At 41.2% G+C, this 13,719-nt stretch overlaps 1 protein-coding gene across 1 annotated transcript; it reads right to left on the bottom strand.

Annotated features, from left to right (window-relative positions):
- Window positions 1–2,373: 2,373 nt before the first annotated feature.
- tmem267 (transmembrane protein 267) lies at window positions 2,374–9,419 on the bottom strand. The gene is made up of 3 exons (XM_041960282.1): window positions 9,367–9,419; window positions 7,020–7,484; window positions 2,374–6,065 (listed from the first exon to the last, which is right to left on the bottom strand). Exons 2-3 carry the CDS (start codon window positions 7,425–7,427, stop codon window positions 5,730–5,732), a joined length of 744 nt encoding a protein of 247 aa, XP_041816216.1. The 5' UTR covers window positions 7,428–7,484; window positions 9,367–9,419; the 3' UTR covers window positions 2,374–5,729.
- Window positions 9,420–13,719: the final 4,300 nt, after the last annotated feature.

The raw sequence follows: 13,719 nt of genomic DNA, 5'->3' as shown, positions 1-13,719 counted from the left end.
ACATATTCTTTGGGCTAGTTTCGCAGACATGGTTTAACTCAGAACTGTGCTAATTTGTAGCAGACAAATTAGCAGTTAATAGCACTTTTACAGTTCATTTTATTACAGCCCATTAGACAGAACGTGCATTTCATTATTATTGTAATTGGAAAATAACAAGTTTGCTCTCACAACAATTCAAATTAGAGCAAATGGCATTTAATATTCAGTCAAAATTAAATTATATTGCCTTTAAATTTTGTGTAGAACCAGTACCAGTACCAGTTCTAGTTAACATTGCAATTTAAAATCTCCAGAGTGACTGAAGGGAGATTCCCACAGTAAAAGCATTAGTGACTGAGGATAATCCTGTCTGGAGAACCTTCCCCACATTGTGTATTTGTGTCTTTCTACCCAGTTATATGAAGCTGTGTTACTGTACGATTACTGTATGGACAATGTGTTTACTGAATTTATCTTCACCCGACTTGCTTTGCTCTTGTCTCTTTCATTTCTTTGCAGTCAGACGAATGGCAAATTAGAATTAGTGTTTTTTTTAGTTGTTTGTTTTTTCCAGCTCTTCTTGAATTCTTGTGGCAACATTGATAAAGAAAGTAAAGCGGTATCATTTTGAAATGAATAGAGCTGATCTTTTACTTTCTGTTTGAGCTGGAGCGGAGCGCGCGCAGACAGATGTCAGATCAGTGTGAGCTAGAAAAGGATAAAGCATCTGACGTGACATGTAGCAAAATGCTCTATAAACAAAACAAAAGAAGTCAAAATTACACCTGTTATTCAGCTTTTTAAACGAGAGAATTGTTAACTAGCAATGGATGGCATTGTTTTTTTTAATCGTAACATGACCCCCAAATATTAATTTGCCAATAATTTCCTTCAGTGCTTGTCAGATCTTAATTAAAAGAATTTTCCCTGCTTTTCTAGGTCTGCTTGAAGTGACTTTAATCAAGATAAAGAACACACTTCCTGCTAGCTCACTGTAGCTTAAATTCTGCATATGCCGCTTCGTAGAGCAGAACTACACAAGTAAAGTGAAAAAAAAAAAGTAAATATGAAACCCCAGGGTTGCTTAACTGTAACAAAATCACTATTTTTCCAATCTAAAGAGCAAAACAAAAGTCAGAAATGTTTATTCGCAGTCAGAGATATTTTTATGATACATGTTTTCAGACACTTTTCCAGGTAAAGTTTTGTAAACCATCCATCAGATTGACTTTCATGTGGGCCGTCTGCAGTATCAGTGACCCTGTTCGTCCTGTGGTTGAGGTTCAGCGTGATCTGCAGTTTTCCTGTACAGTGTGCAACTAACGACCACCTTTCTGCTTCACTCTAGCGGCGTTTTCTCTGTTATTGTGGACACATTCGTGGTATTCTCAGTCTTTCTACGTTCCTCTGCAGTATGTGATGGCAGATGGAGCCTGTTGGTTTTAGTTCTTATAACTCAAATTTCACTCAGGCATCCATTCTCAGATGTACATATTTTTTTTTTTAATTGCTTAATGTGTACGACAGATATCACCATAAGCTGTTTTTTGTTTCTTCCTTCCTTGTATCTGTCTGTGAAATAAATACTATTTTATCACACATTTGGCATCCTCCTTCTGCTTCACACGCTTTTCTTCCATACCTTTAATTCGTCTGTTAAAACTGCACCTGTTTTCATTAGAAACTCGTTTGTCTCTCTGCTTCTTCTCCGGCTGCTGGTTGGTTGAAACATCGGTGCCAAGTTAGTGACTGGTTGATTGTAGCGTTGATGATAAATGCCAACTGTCTGAGGTCCAAAACATTTTAAATATGGCACAAATGAGCCAGTAGTGGAGAAGATGGCTCGTCTACGCTGTTTGTATTGTTTGAGTCTCTGATTGTCCAAAAATTGACCAAATTTCCCGTAAAGCCTGTCGCTTCCTGTTGCAGTCTCTTTTAGAAAGTTTCCATTATCCGATTGTGACAGCGTCTGATGAATCCCAAATGCTCAGGCCTGCTTTTGTTGTCTTTGTGAAAGGGTCTTTTAAGATGTCCAACTGGAGGGACACTGCCTTGGTATTCTGGCTGCACTTGCCACACCACAAACACGTCGTCATGCAGGCTTTAGCATCTTCGGGGTCCAAGCAGGGAAATTACAGGATCTTTATTGTTCTCCAGTCATCATTGATATGAGGTGGGCCACTTTGATGTCTTTGTCGATGAGGAAACCTTTTCTGAGGAATTTCTGAATAACCAGTCAGGCGGTGTACAAAGTAAGCTTTTAACCCCGAGAACAATGGAGAGGACAGTGAAAACAGTCATTTTATATAACTTGCATGCAGCTCTGACTCAGGCCAAAAACTTCCTTCTGCTGTGTTCAGGATATTCCCAATTAGCAGCAACAGCTCAGCACATGCCTTAGAGAGAGCGCACGAGCTGTGGCTGAAGCGCAGCCACAGCTCGTGCGCTGAAGCTCTGATAAATGAGGTAAGTATTGCGCAACTGCAGAGTTTGAATTTCTATTCAGCTTCTGTTTATTTCCCATTCTGTCATCATGCAAAGTCACAGAGAGCGAGTGGAAAAGGCCCACAGCAGTGGCAGCAGTGTGTGGAACTGAGCAAGGGTGCTGGATTGTGTTTCTGTAGCTCCAGAGGACAACCAACATCACGGGACCGTACCAAAAATTCAGTCCATTTTCCCACCAGTAACTATTAGCTGTTTGGTGAGACACATCATAAAACCTGTGTTTGCTCTGAACATGGTGTCAGGATAGAAATTAGCATCTCCGGCTTTTCTACAATGGATTCTTGCACTGACATGGATCTCTCCAATTGCTTAATGATACATAGTGAGTTGATTCTGTACAACTAAAAAAACCTGGATCAGTTCTTTCCTGCTCTGTCCTCTCACTACCATCCATTTTTGATACGGTATACCTGAAAAATCCAAATATGCACTGATGCACAAACACAGAATATATACAGTATACAGGATATATTTTATTGAGATAAAAACACTACATTAAAACTATCTTGTTACTGTCTATACTTTCTTACTACTAAAATCAAAACTGTCATAAAAAACACATTCAACAAAAACATGATTCAAACATAAGAAAATTATGTGCAAAATTTAACATAATATTGCATTAATGAAGGTCACATTGTAAACATAAGCAGCAGTAAAAGAGATGCTTCACTGAAAATGACAACTAAAATGGGCCAGCAGCTACTGTGTAGCTTTTTCTTCCTAAAACTAGGTGTAGTACAGTGTTTCCAGCCTGGTCTTCGTACCTTCCAAGAGATAAAAGGGAAATATTTCCTGAATAATTAAAACACAGATGATAGTGCAATAGCAGCAAAACAAAACACAAAGACACCCAAGCAACTAAAAATAAAGAATTAAAGTCATATGTACCAGGACTTTTTTTTCCTATAACACACTGTGCAAGTCTCAGAATTTAAGACCTGATTAGTACCAAATTAACAAACTGTGAATCCTTATAAGCTCACTGCAGCCACCTAGTGGACAACAAGCATCACTACAGCCTTAATCACCAGCAGCTTCATAACAAAAAAAAAAAAAAAAAAAAACACAAATGTATGGATGGACATTAAAATATTTGAGAATAATGTGATTGAACTAAAATCTGACCCAGCTCAAAAAGGTAGAAGCAGACTGTTCCCATCCATCACCTCCATCCCTTTTATGCTCAAACCATGTCAACTACATTCAAATTACTATAGAAAGTTCCTAAAACCTATTAAATCCAATATCCACTCTATTACAACACATGATGCACCATTTCATTTAGAATAAATAATACTGTTATGGAATGAATGTGTGTGATCTGTCTATATCTAAGACAGTGATGACTCCCTCCTTCCTGCCCTCCAAGGTTGTGTCTTAGTGGATGATAATATTCATGTGTGATTAATAGTTCAAAAAAACAGCCCGGGTCCTTCTACAAGTCATGTGATCACCACGGAGAAGCCAGCTGGGAATTTCAGCTCGTAGACTGTACTGTATCAGTCATTTGACAGTAGCATCACAAAAAATACTACAGTGGAACAATATACAGCAAGTTAATGCAGCAATTACATTTTTTTTTTGTTCTTGTTTTATATTTCTGTAAATATTAAGTAGTAATATGAATATATTACTAGAAATGGACACACTATTGAACAAATCATTCCCCGCCCTCTTATCCTTTCTATGTTTGGTGTAAAATAAAGACACCACACACACGTTATTGACATTAAAACACAAAGTCATCAGTCATTTATCGTCCTTTGCTTTTGCTGCAACAAGTGAGCCGAAACTGTGAATGTAAATGATACTTTCCTGTCTGAAACTGTAAAAATAAAGGCTGCTTCTTGGTTTCTGTCACGTGTACAGCTGAAAACAGTCTGAATTCTGCAGCATTTGTGAGCCAGCAGGCCTGGTGCTTCGGATTAAACATGAAAAATTTAAACAGTTAAATAAGGTTTCACTGTAGGCACAATGCTGCCGCTGCATTTGGAAAAACAAATGTGTTTTTTTTGTTTTCTTTTTTCAGCTAAATCCAACAATACCAAGAAATACCACCAGGTCACACAGCCATAAAATCCTGATCTATAACCACGGCTGATGGGGTTGGTGCTGAAAACCAATTTGCAAAAAGTGGCCTGTACAGGAAACGTTATTTTTGGCTGGACAATAAGGCTCGTCCAAGCCGCCAAATAAAAGCCTGCTGAAGTGGATTTGTCATGGGAATGCGGTAGTGATTTAAAAGTCACCCTACAGTGAATGAATAATACATTAAATGTCATTAGTTTGGCAGATGGAGTGATTTTAAATACACAGTGGAATAAAAGTGGTAATATGCTGCTGACGCACTGAAGGGGAGAGTGACACGCAGTTACATAGTGACAGTTCAGGGGCCATGAAACGATACGAACACCTCTGTGGTGGCTGGGGGTCAAGTCTCAGGTGTCTTACAGGGGTTTGAGCGGACGAGCAGAGGGCAGGCAAGCCTCTGCAAAATGATATGTCAAAGCTTTAAAGGGTCACTCCCGAAAGATCAGCCTTACTCTCCAGATCAGTGAACAGGATACTGATAAACGTCCATAATACCAGAGAAAAAAGTCAAAGAAAAAAAAAAAAGATTGGCACCATTACTGGAACGTCCCTTTTTCCAGAAGCTAACTTGTAGTTTTACAGATGTCTCAATCCACGGAAAGCCCATTTATTATTGTGTCTATTTGCACCTGGGGGAGAACAGTCACACAGCAGCTATTCAGCGTCTTACGCCTGTCACTGGATGACGTAGTATAAAGAGAGACAAGGTCCAAGGTCGTGGTGGATGAATGGGTCGAACACAGAACGCTCACCCAGGAAACAGTGGTTCGTGTCCCAAGTGAAACCAGAATTCAATATTATTTATTTATTTTTTTTTAGACTTAGATGACTTATTTTCAGTTGCATTTGGGCTCGGTTCAGGCACCAAGACGACTTGGTTATGTTTAAGAAATTCATGGTTTGGTGCAAATAGCACTGCTGGCTACGGACACCTGGCTCCTGATAGCATCTGCCATTAAAAAAAATCTGATTCTTAGCCAACATTTCTCTACACCTGAGCTGAAAAAAAGGTTAAATTCCTCTTTCAGCATCACCTTTCAAGCGCCGTAGCTCTCAAGTGCCACAAATGTTCTCCAGTAATTTCAAGTAAAGGTTGTTTCAAACAGCGAACACCGTTCCTGTGCCCAGTCGACGACGTTGGCAAACGTCTAAACGTCGATGGCCACCCCGTGTTTGGTGGAGATCACATCTCTGGTTCCCGTCAGGTACATGAGCACTGAGCACAGGTGAGGGAGCGTGGCCGTGGTGCTGACGTACAGCCAGTAGGGGAGCGGCGCCGTGTTGCCGAACGGGCACACCCACAGGCCGTGGCGCACGGCATCCCGCACGTGGTGCGTCGCCATGGAAATGAAAAGCATCCACGGCAAGGAGCACCAAGCATCTTTGAGGCGTCCGATCCACATGAGGAAGCGGAGCGAGAGACAGAGGACGGGGATGAGAGAGGAGCAGTGGAGAGGAGGACGCTGGGGGAGCGACACAGCGGCCTGGAAGGAAAGTGGAATTACCGACCAGTGAGTAGCTTCAAGACGTTCTTCAGCAGAATATTATCATTCCATAATCTACAATTATTACTGCAAGCTCTTTGCTGCAGTAGTTCTGCAGAGTTGTGTGAGTCAATGCAGATAAGCAATTTCCTGGAGGTCTGCCAGACTTTTATAGACACTGCTGACCAGACAGTGAACGATTTCCCATGAAATCAATTTATACTTCATACACACGAGCCGATCATCAAAAAGGTGTCCCTTAATCGGACGGCTACTTACTGTAAAACTCTATTCCAAAAAAGCTGGAATGCAAAAACAGAATGAATTCAGTCTTTATGATTTTTACTTTACTTTACTGTTGATAAAAAGTAGAGGAAGTTGGTTGAAAATGATACATACTCTATGGATCACTGAAGACAGTGATAGAGATAAGGGGATGTCTGATTTACAATTCATCTCCACTCTCCCTGGTATTGCTTTCTTGTCCTTCTTCAGTACAAACTATAGACTCAGCAAAGCCACTCAAATGCACTGATTTAATCACAGGATGATGCGTGTTCAGTGTTTAGTGCCTGTTCTAAATCATCCCAAAAGGAATACGAATATTTTTACAAGAAAAGATGGCTGGTGCCAGACAAACGCTGTTGCGCCCCCAAATGTCAAATACTGACTGTTTATCAATCGTGGACTGCAAAGAGTAAGTAAGATCAGCGTTTGAGAGCAGAAAGTCATGATTCTTTTCATTATTTATTTTATCTTTTCCTTTTTTTTCATGTGTATCTGCTTTAGCCTTGCTCAATTCTGTAACACTGGACTTACGCTTTCTTCAAAATTAGCATCAATTAGTTAAAGGTTTTGTAGACTGACTGTACACTCTGCAGATTTGCCATGTTTGGTACATTTCTACACTTATTAAATATGTAGAAGAACCCTCTGAAAGGGTGCAGGTCTTACCTTGAGTGACAGGGATCCAGCCATATAGAAGTGGTCCAGGTCTATAATTGATGCCAGAAGACCAGCCAACAGCACCTCATACAGATCACTCTTTTTCCTCAGTCCAATAACAACAGCCCATGACCACAGTCCAACCAATCCATGCGTGGCGTTGTCCAAGGCAGCGCGCAGCCACAGGTGGTGCTGAATGACCGGCAGCTGGAGGGCGTGGTCCGCCACCACGCAGAACATACCGAGTCCTGCCGACGCCAGCAGAGAGGCGGAGCTGAATGTCTGCAGGAGGGCCTGAGCTTTCTCCGTCTCCACAGCCAGGCTGAGGGGCACAGGAGCGCCTTCCCGCCCGAGGCCGACCCCCAATAACGGGGACGAGGAGGGAGAGGAGTCGAGCTTGGAGTAGAATCCCTGCATGCTGACAGATGGCTGTGGGGGCCAATCGTCACTGAAGGTCAGCAAGAGTCAGGTAGACTGGTGGAGGAGAGAAGGAGAGGGATTAATGAGGGAAGATGAGGTGTGACATGAGGTAATGTGTAAGCAATGTATGTGCACAAAAAGATGCATATTATACATTTTAAACAAACAGTTCTTCATAATAAAAATAAATTACTGTGAAGATGTGCACCCCTTTACACTATTCTGTTTGGATTTACGGCAGTACAGTAGTGCTTAATTTGTAAATCAGAACGTCCTGGAACACAGAGAGGGGCCGTACATAACATAACATAATATAAAAAAAAACTCACGGGGCCTCGGTTCTAGCTTTTCCAAAACTGTCACCACAAAAAAAGACATTGTGTATTCACATCTATTATTTAGAACATTTACAATCATCATTCAAAATCAGCAGGGGCCGGCACGTAGAAACAACAGATAGGGCAATACGTTCTATTAACAATCACTAAAAGCAAGCAGGCTACGAAACTGAACCAAGTGATGCGTTCTGTCTATCGATCTCTGCTGTTCCAGTGCTACGGGCCTGGACACCACCCCCTAATTCAGGCTACTCATTCATCATTTCTGTGCACAAACACCCAATTGCTCAGCTGTTGGGGCAATAAGATGAAATATTACACAAAATGAATTTACTGATTTTAATAGTGACAAAGGAGTGACTGGATTCAGGGTGCTGGACCCAACTTGGGAGGTCCTGGATCCTGTTCCGGCAGGATCCAGCACAAATTCATCCCCGCAGTACAGTACCTACTAGTAAAACTTCACCTCCTCTTTCTAGGAAAGAAAAACTGTTTCCATAAATACACCTCCAGTGAAGTTCTGACAATGTGCCTTTGCCAAAGTGCATCTAAAATAAAATAGTTAATTGTCTTTATTTCAGAAATAAAGACAATACACACCTGACATAATGAAAAATGAAGACAGCACACATCACAGAGATGCATGAGTTACTTCAAATAATAAAAACAGACTTTTCCAGGCTGAGGGACTGTGCCCAGTACAAAACATACACATCACGTATGCAAGAGGCTCTCTATAGATGCTGTTTGGATCAAAATTAATAAACACTGCAGCACCACAACTGTCCAAAGTGGACACTCACATCTCGGGTTCTGCAGATTTTAAAACACTCTGCACATGTTCACAGCAGCCCCAGCCTGAAGGTCACCATTGCGTTCGTAGAAAGTGACTGTTAAAAGCGCACTGCTTCATGAACAATGAACACAAAACGCCCGAGAGAACATCTGTTCCCTCTAGTTCACGTCCCACCCAAACACAGCATGTTCATTTCTGTTCACAGAGTCTTTCGAAACCGGAGGGAATATAAAAATAGGTCTCTGTCTCTCATGCATCTGACAGAAATGTAGGACAGACTCAACTGGCAGCCAACCTGAGTACGTTTCATCGTTACAGGAGTCTTTTCAAATAAATAAATAAAATAAGATATATATATCGCTGTGCTCCCGAATATGAAATTTTAATCAGGTAGCTAGTTATTTTTCTCGCCTGCTGACAGCTCCCGGCTATCTGTTATAACGTCGCCAAGGCTAATTGCAGTAAAATATTTTTTATTCGTCTGACATACACTCACACGTTGACAGTAGACCGTTTAAAAAGACGGACATAATATCAGATAGCCTTATGTTGTCAAGCTACAGTACAATCGACGATGGCAGCTAGCTGGCTAAGAGCTAACTGGCTAACAGAGACAGTGAAAGATGCTGCTATGTGTAGGCGGACAGCAGCTGTCACAACAAGCTCGCATAAAACGGCGGTGAATTAAACAACATGACGCGATTCGCTTGCGTTCCAAGTGTGTAATTTCATTTTATCGCCACCAAATCAAATGTTTTTATGTCATTTTGTTCAGCCGGCTGATAAATATCACGATACTCACCCCATTTCCCTGCATTCGTTCTCCGCCAGCTTGCCACTTCTTCTGCTGGGTTTTGTGGGAGTATTTGATAGTCGGCAGCGCTTTGCTGCCACCGACAGGTCTTGGGTGGAACTGCTAGAAATCGACAAAGGAACGTCCCTTGGCTTTGAATTTGTTCTTATTTCTTGCTTGGAAATTATGCATAGTTTTATTTCAAAGTCTTATGATGTAGGATTTAGCGTGATGAAACTCACACCAAACAGAACCCACCATGAAAACACAGTGAACAAGCGAGCTAAATGAGAGAATGGCAGTTTCCAACATGTCTCAGTTAGCACATTAGATTAGAAAAGACTTTTTTAATCTCACACTGAAGAAATTTATTTTTTCAGGAGGGATGAGTTAAAAAAAGTGTAAAAAGAAGTAGACACAGTTTGTGTTGGATACGTAAAATATCACATTAACTCTATTGATTATGGGTAATCCCTTTCAGTCTTTCCTCTTTATTTAAATATAATTTAGAAACAGTAAATGCAGAGAAGGGGTTATAACCCTTTCTATTTCTGACGGACTCCACATAACACTGTAAATTATTAAAATGTCCAGTTGTGGCCTTTTTCAACTTTAATCAATCTCACATTAAATATTTAAGCCTAGTCCAACATGTCAGTAGTCTAATAAATTTTGAAAGAGACTTTGCGTAATGCAATTAATCACTTATTTATCTACTGCGGTTGTGTGACTAGGACTACGATTAAACATTATCAACAAACATTGCTAAAGTTCATTTCTGAAAACTGGAAGCCTTCTTTGGAAGGCCTTGAGGTCTTCCAAATGAGAGATGGATGTGAGAGTGCATTAAACCTCAAGCTAAAAGTGATGCTGGAAATAGTGGAAGCACAGGATTCAAGATTGCCTTGAAATGTTAAATGTTGAGTAAAAATAAAGTGCAGGTGAAGGTGGACAAAGTGCACTGTGCCGTGGCTCATAGTCCTCATAGTCTCTCACTCCAGTAAGGGGCTGCAGGGGGTAATAGTTCGGACAGCTCTGGGGAAGAAGCTGTTCCTCAGTCTGTTGGTAGTGGTGTGGATGTTCCTGTACCCCTTTCCTCAGTTTCCTGAGGAAGAAGAGCCTTTGTTGTGCCTTCTTCACCAGGCGAGAGGTGTTCATGGACAAGGAGAGATAAGATGTGATGTCCACATGTTCCACAACTGAGAAAAGAGCAGTACCACTTTATTTAGCAAAAACATGCCATCATTTCCAGTCAGTTTTCAGGTGGAAGAGTGACTTAACATCATGGCTGAGGCAAAGCAGACTCGGGAAGTAGCAGCACGAATTCCAGCATTTCATGAGGGATGGGAAAAGAAAACATGTGAGACTCGATGTTTGTGTCACCTCCAGTAGAGCAGAGTCATTTGATCCAAGTATTTACTCAGGACATGGAGAGCTCTAACTTTTAGTAGCTGCAGATTCTCTGAGCACCACTAGAGGGCGAGAGAGACCACAGAATGAGAAGAAATGACTCCTCACTGAGCACAGCAACTGAATACCACACAGTGAACACTGTGGAGTGACTGATGCTGTCTGCAGCCTCTTCTCAAAAGTATGAACTGAATTCTCTCAAAATGGTCCACATTGATGTCTCATGATCCAAAATGTGTTTGAGACCAGTGTAATGGTTAAAAAATGGCATCTTGCAGATCAATGATGGTTTCGGATTTTTCTAAAACAGGCAGAATAATCCCAATGTTGAACCATGACTAGCAGATAATATTGGCTCTCGTATTTCGCATTAGGCAAACCTGCTGAGTGGAGTCTTTTTAAATAGGTGTGTCAGTTCAAATTTAAATTTTACCACTCTTATAAAAGCCAATTTGAATCATGTCTATTAAAGCTTCAAGATCATAATATATATTGTAAGAAGAGTTTAATCTCTTGGAATGGGATGTCTTCAATGAGCCTGGGTCTCTATCTCAGTCAGAAGTAATTTCCAATTTTCATTTCAATCATCCGTTTGCTTTTCGTCCATATCAAGTGGTCTTATGCAAGCTTGTTCCTCGCTGTCCCACTGAGCTCCACGTTTGCTGATTTATGTATGTTATGTGTCTGTGCTTTGAATAGAGCAACAGTGTCCACGGTGGCTTTGTGATTTCAAACATCTGTCTGCAGCCTGAAGCTAAGAAGCCAGAGCCCGTCCTGAACATGTTCTGGATCATGTTGTTCAGCTCCACAATGAGCTGCGTGATTCTTTGAGGGGAGGACAAAATAGAGAGAGCTGATGTTTTTCAGATCAAGAATGGCTCAGACACAAAGTGGCCTTCCAAGCTTGCGCATTTAGCTCAATTTTGCTTTTGGTGAGTGGTCTAAAACCTCTGTTCGAGGACAACGAGCCACAATTTTGCAGAATGAGAATGGGGTCCACAGTGAGTAGCATGTCTGCACTCGACAAAATGTCCTGGCAGTAATTGTGGTGAACGGCAGCACGACATCTCATTTTGTCGCACTGACTTATGAGCGCCTAGAGAGGCAAACATCATCATCATCGGAGCACCTGCCAAGTTTCAGAGCTCCCTCCGAAATCTCTTTTTCCCCTACCCATTACCTGTCCTTTCTACAAGCAGTTTCTGAACATGTGACACTTTCCTTTCATTCAACAAGTGTCAGGTGAGGCTGGAAGAAGAGAATGGAATTTGGGTTCTCTCTCATAGACTGAAACATGTAATTGTTCATAGAAATGGCTGCTAAAGCAGTGCGCAAAAGGCAGAATAATGACCAGATTGTCCATCACGATGGTGGACAGAGTGGAATACACCCTGCGTTTGATTTGTTCAGCACCACGGACAGAGGCACAGTGAAGGTTGACTCTCTGCTGCCCTCCAATGGGCAAATGATTTTTGTTTCATTTCTCTCTAATGGTGCAAAACAAAAATCAAAACAATTTAATGATATTCGATTATAAATTAAATTAACAAAGCTATAAAAGAAATTCCTGCTTTGAGAATTTATTCAAATGTACTTTATTTTTTTCATTTTTAATTTTTGTCTCTCTGGCCTCTTTATTAGGTACACCAGTACACTTAAATACAACCCAGCACAACACCACAGACACATATTCTACCTTTATGCAGCTTCTAAGAGACAATTTTTGGTCAGGCTTTCCACTCATTTCACTTTATTTTATTACTGAGGTCTGAGTTAGAGGTGGTGTTGTACTGGACTTCAATATGAAATATGTTCCTAATATTGTTCCTTCCTCATGTTTGTAAAAGCAGTTTGTGGACGAAGCATAAGAAACACCTCTCAGTATTATGCAGTCCAATGCAACACCACTGCAAACTGCAACCTCAATAATAAACATATGCTCAAATCAATACCTCTCTGACAGCGTCAATCAAAATCAAAATGGATCATTATTATCTTTATAAAGGCAGAAATTATAGCAGATTTTGTGACGGCTAACAAAAAGTAAAAGCCCAAATGTACCCAACCAGCCGTGTATGTGTGCGGAAGTTAAGATACTGTGTGAGAGACAGCGATTGTAAAACAGAGAGGCACAGGAGCGAAGACGGAGAGGCAGTTAGTTGAGTGTTAAAAGAGGCGAGAGCCAGAAGCCAGGGCAGGAGTGAGAGGGAGGGAGAGGCCGTGTCATTCATCCAGTTATCAGTGAAAGGTCAAACTAGTCATTAGAGCAGAGCAAGGCTTCTGGAAGTGACAGGCGCCGGATGACGTACGTACGTACACACACACGCACATGCACGCATGCACACACACACACTCTTCCCTATATACTTGAGGTTAATGTGGATCACGTCATGGTTGCGGACAAAGGGAGCACGGCTGAACATTTCAATTGCCATTTAATTAAAGTTCGGCTGAAATATCAGGTGAAAGGTTGAACATGCTATTAACTATAAGAGCAAAAAAAAAAAAATTCTATTTACATCAGAAAAAAAGGACAATATAGGACTTGTCCTCACTAGTCTTATGCTACCCCGTCATTGCAAATATTAATTGGGTTCTCATCGACACCCCCATTTAAAAAAAAGAAAGGTCGGAGCAGTATGAGCACAGGAGGAAGGAAAGAGTAATGAATGCAATGCCCATGGCAGCAGCAGACAATCTTGTCTGCACACACACACACACACACACACACACAGAGGACTCCAGCTGACAGCTGTTAGATGGTGTATTGATTTGTCCTCGGCCTTCAGATCAGCCTGCCAGAACTTGTCAGAATATTGAAAGAAAGAGAGCTTGAGAGAGGGAAGAGAGACAGAGAGACAGATTAAAGAGAGAGGGAGGCCCACAGAGTGAGAACTAAAGGGCAAAAGGGGAATTCTGACCAGCCGTATCTCCTCTGCTCATATCTCCCTG

The sequence above is a fragment of the Chelmon rostratus genome, chromosome 19, assembly GCF_017976325.1.
Source record: "Chelmon rostratus isolate fCheRos1 chromosome 19, fCheRos1.pri, whole genome shotgun sequence".
Taxonomy (NCBI): Eukaryota; Metazoa; Chordata; class Actinopteri; order Chaetodontiformes; family Chaetodontidae; genus Chelmon; species Chelmon rostratus.
Note: the sequence above shows the minus strand (reverse complement) of the source record. Positions and strands in the feature narration are given on the sequence as shown.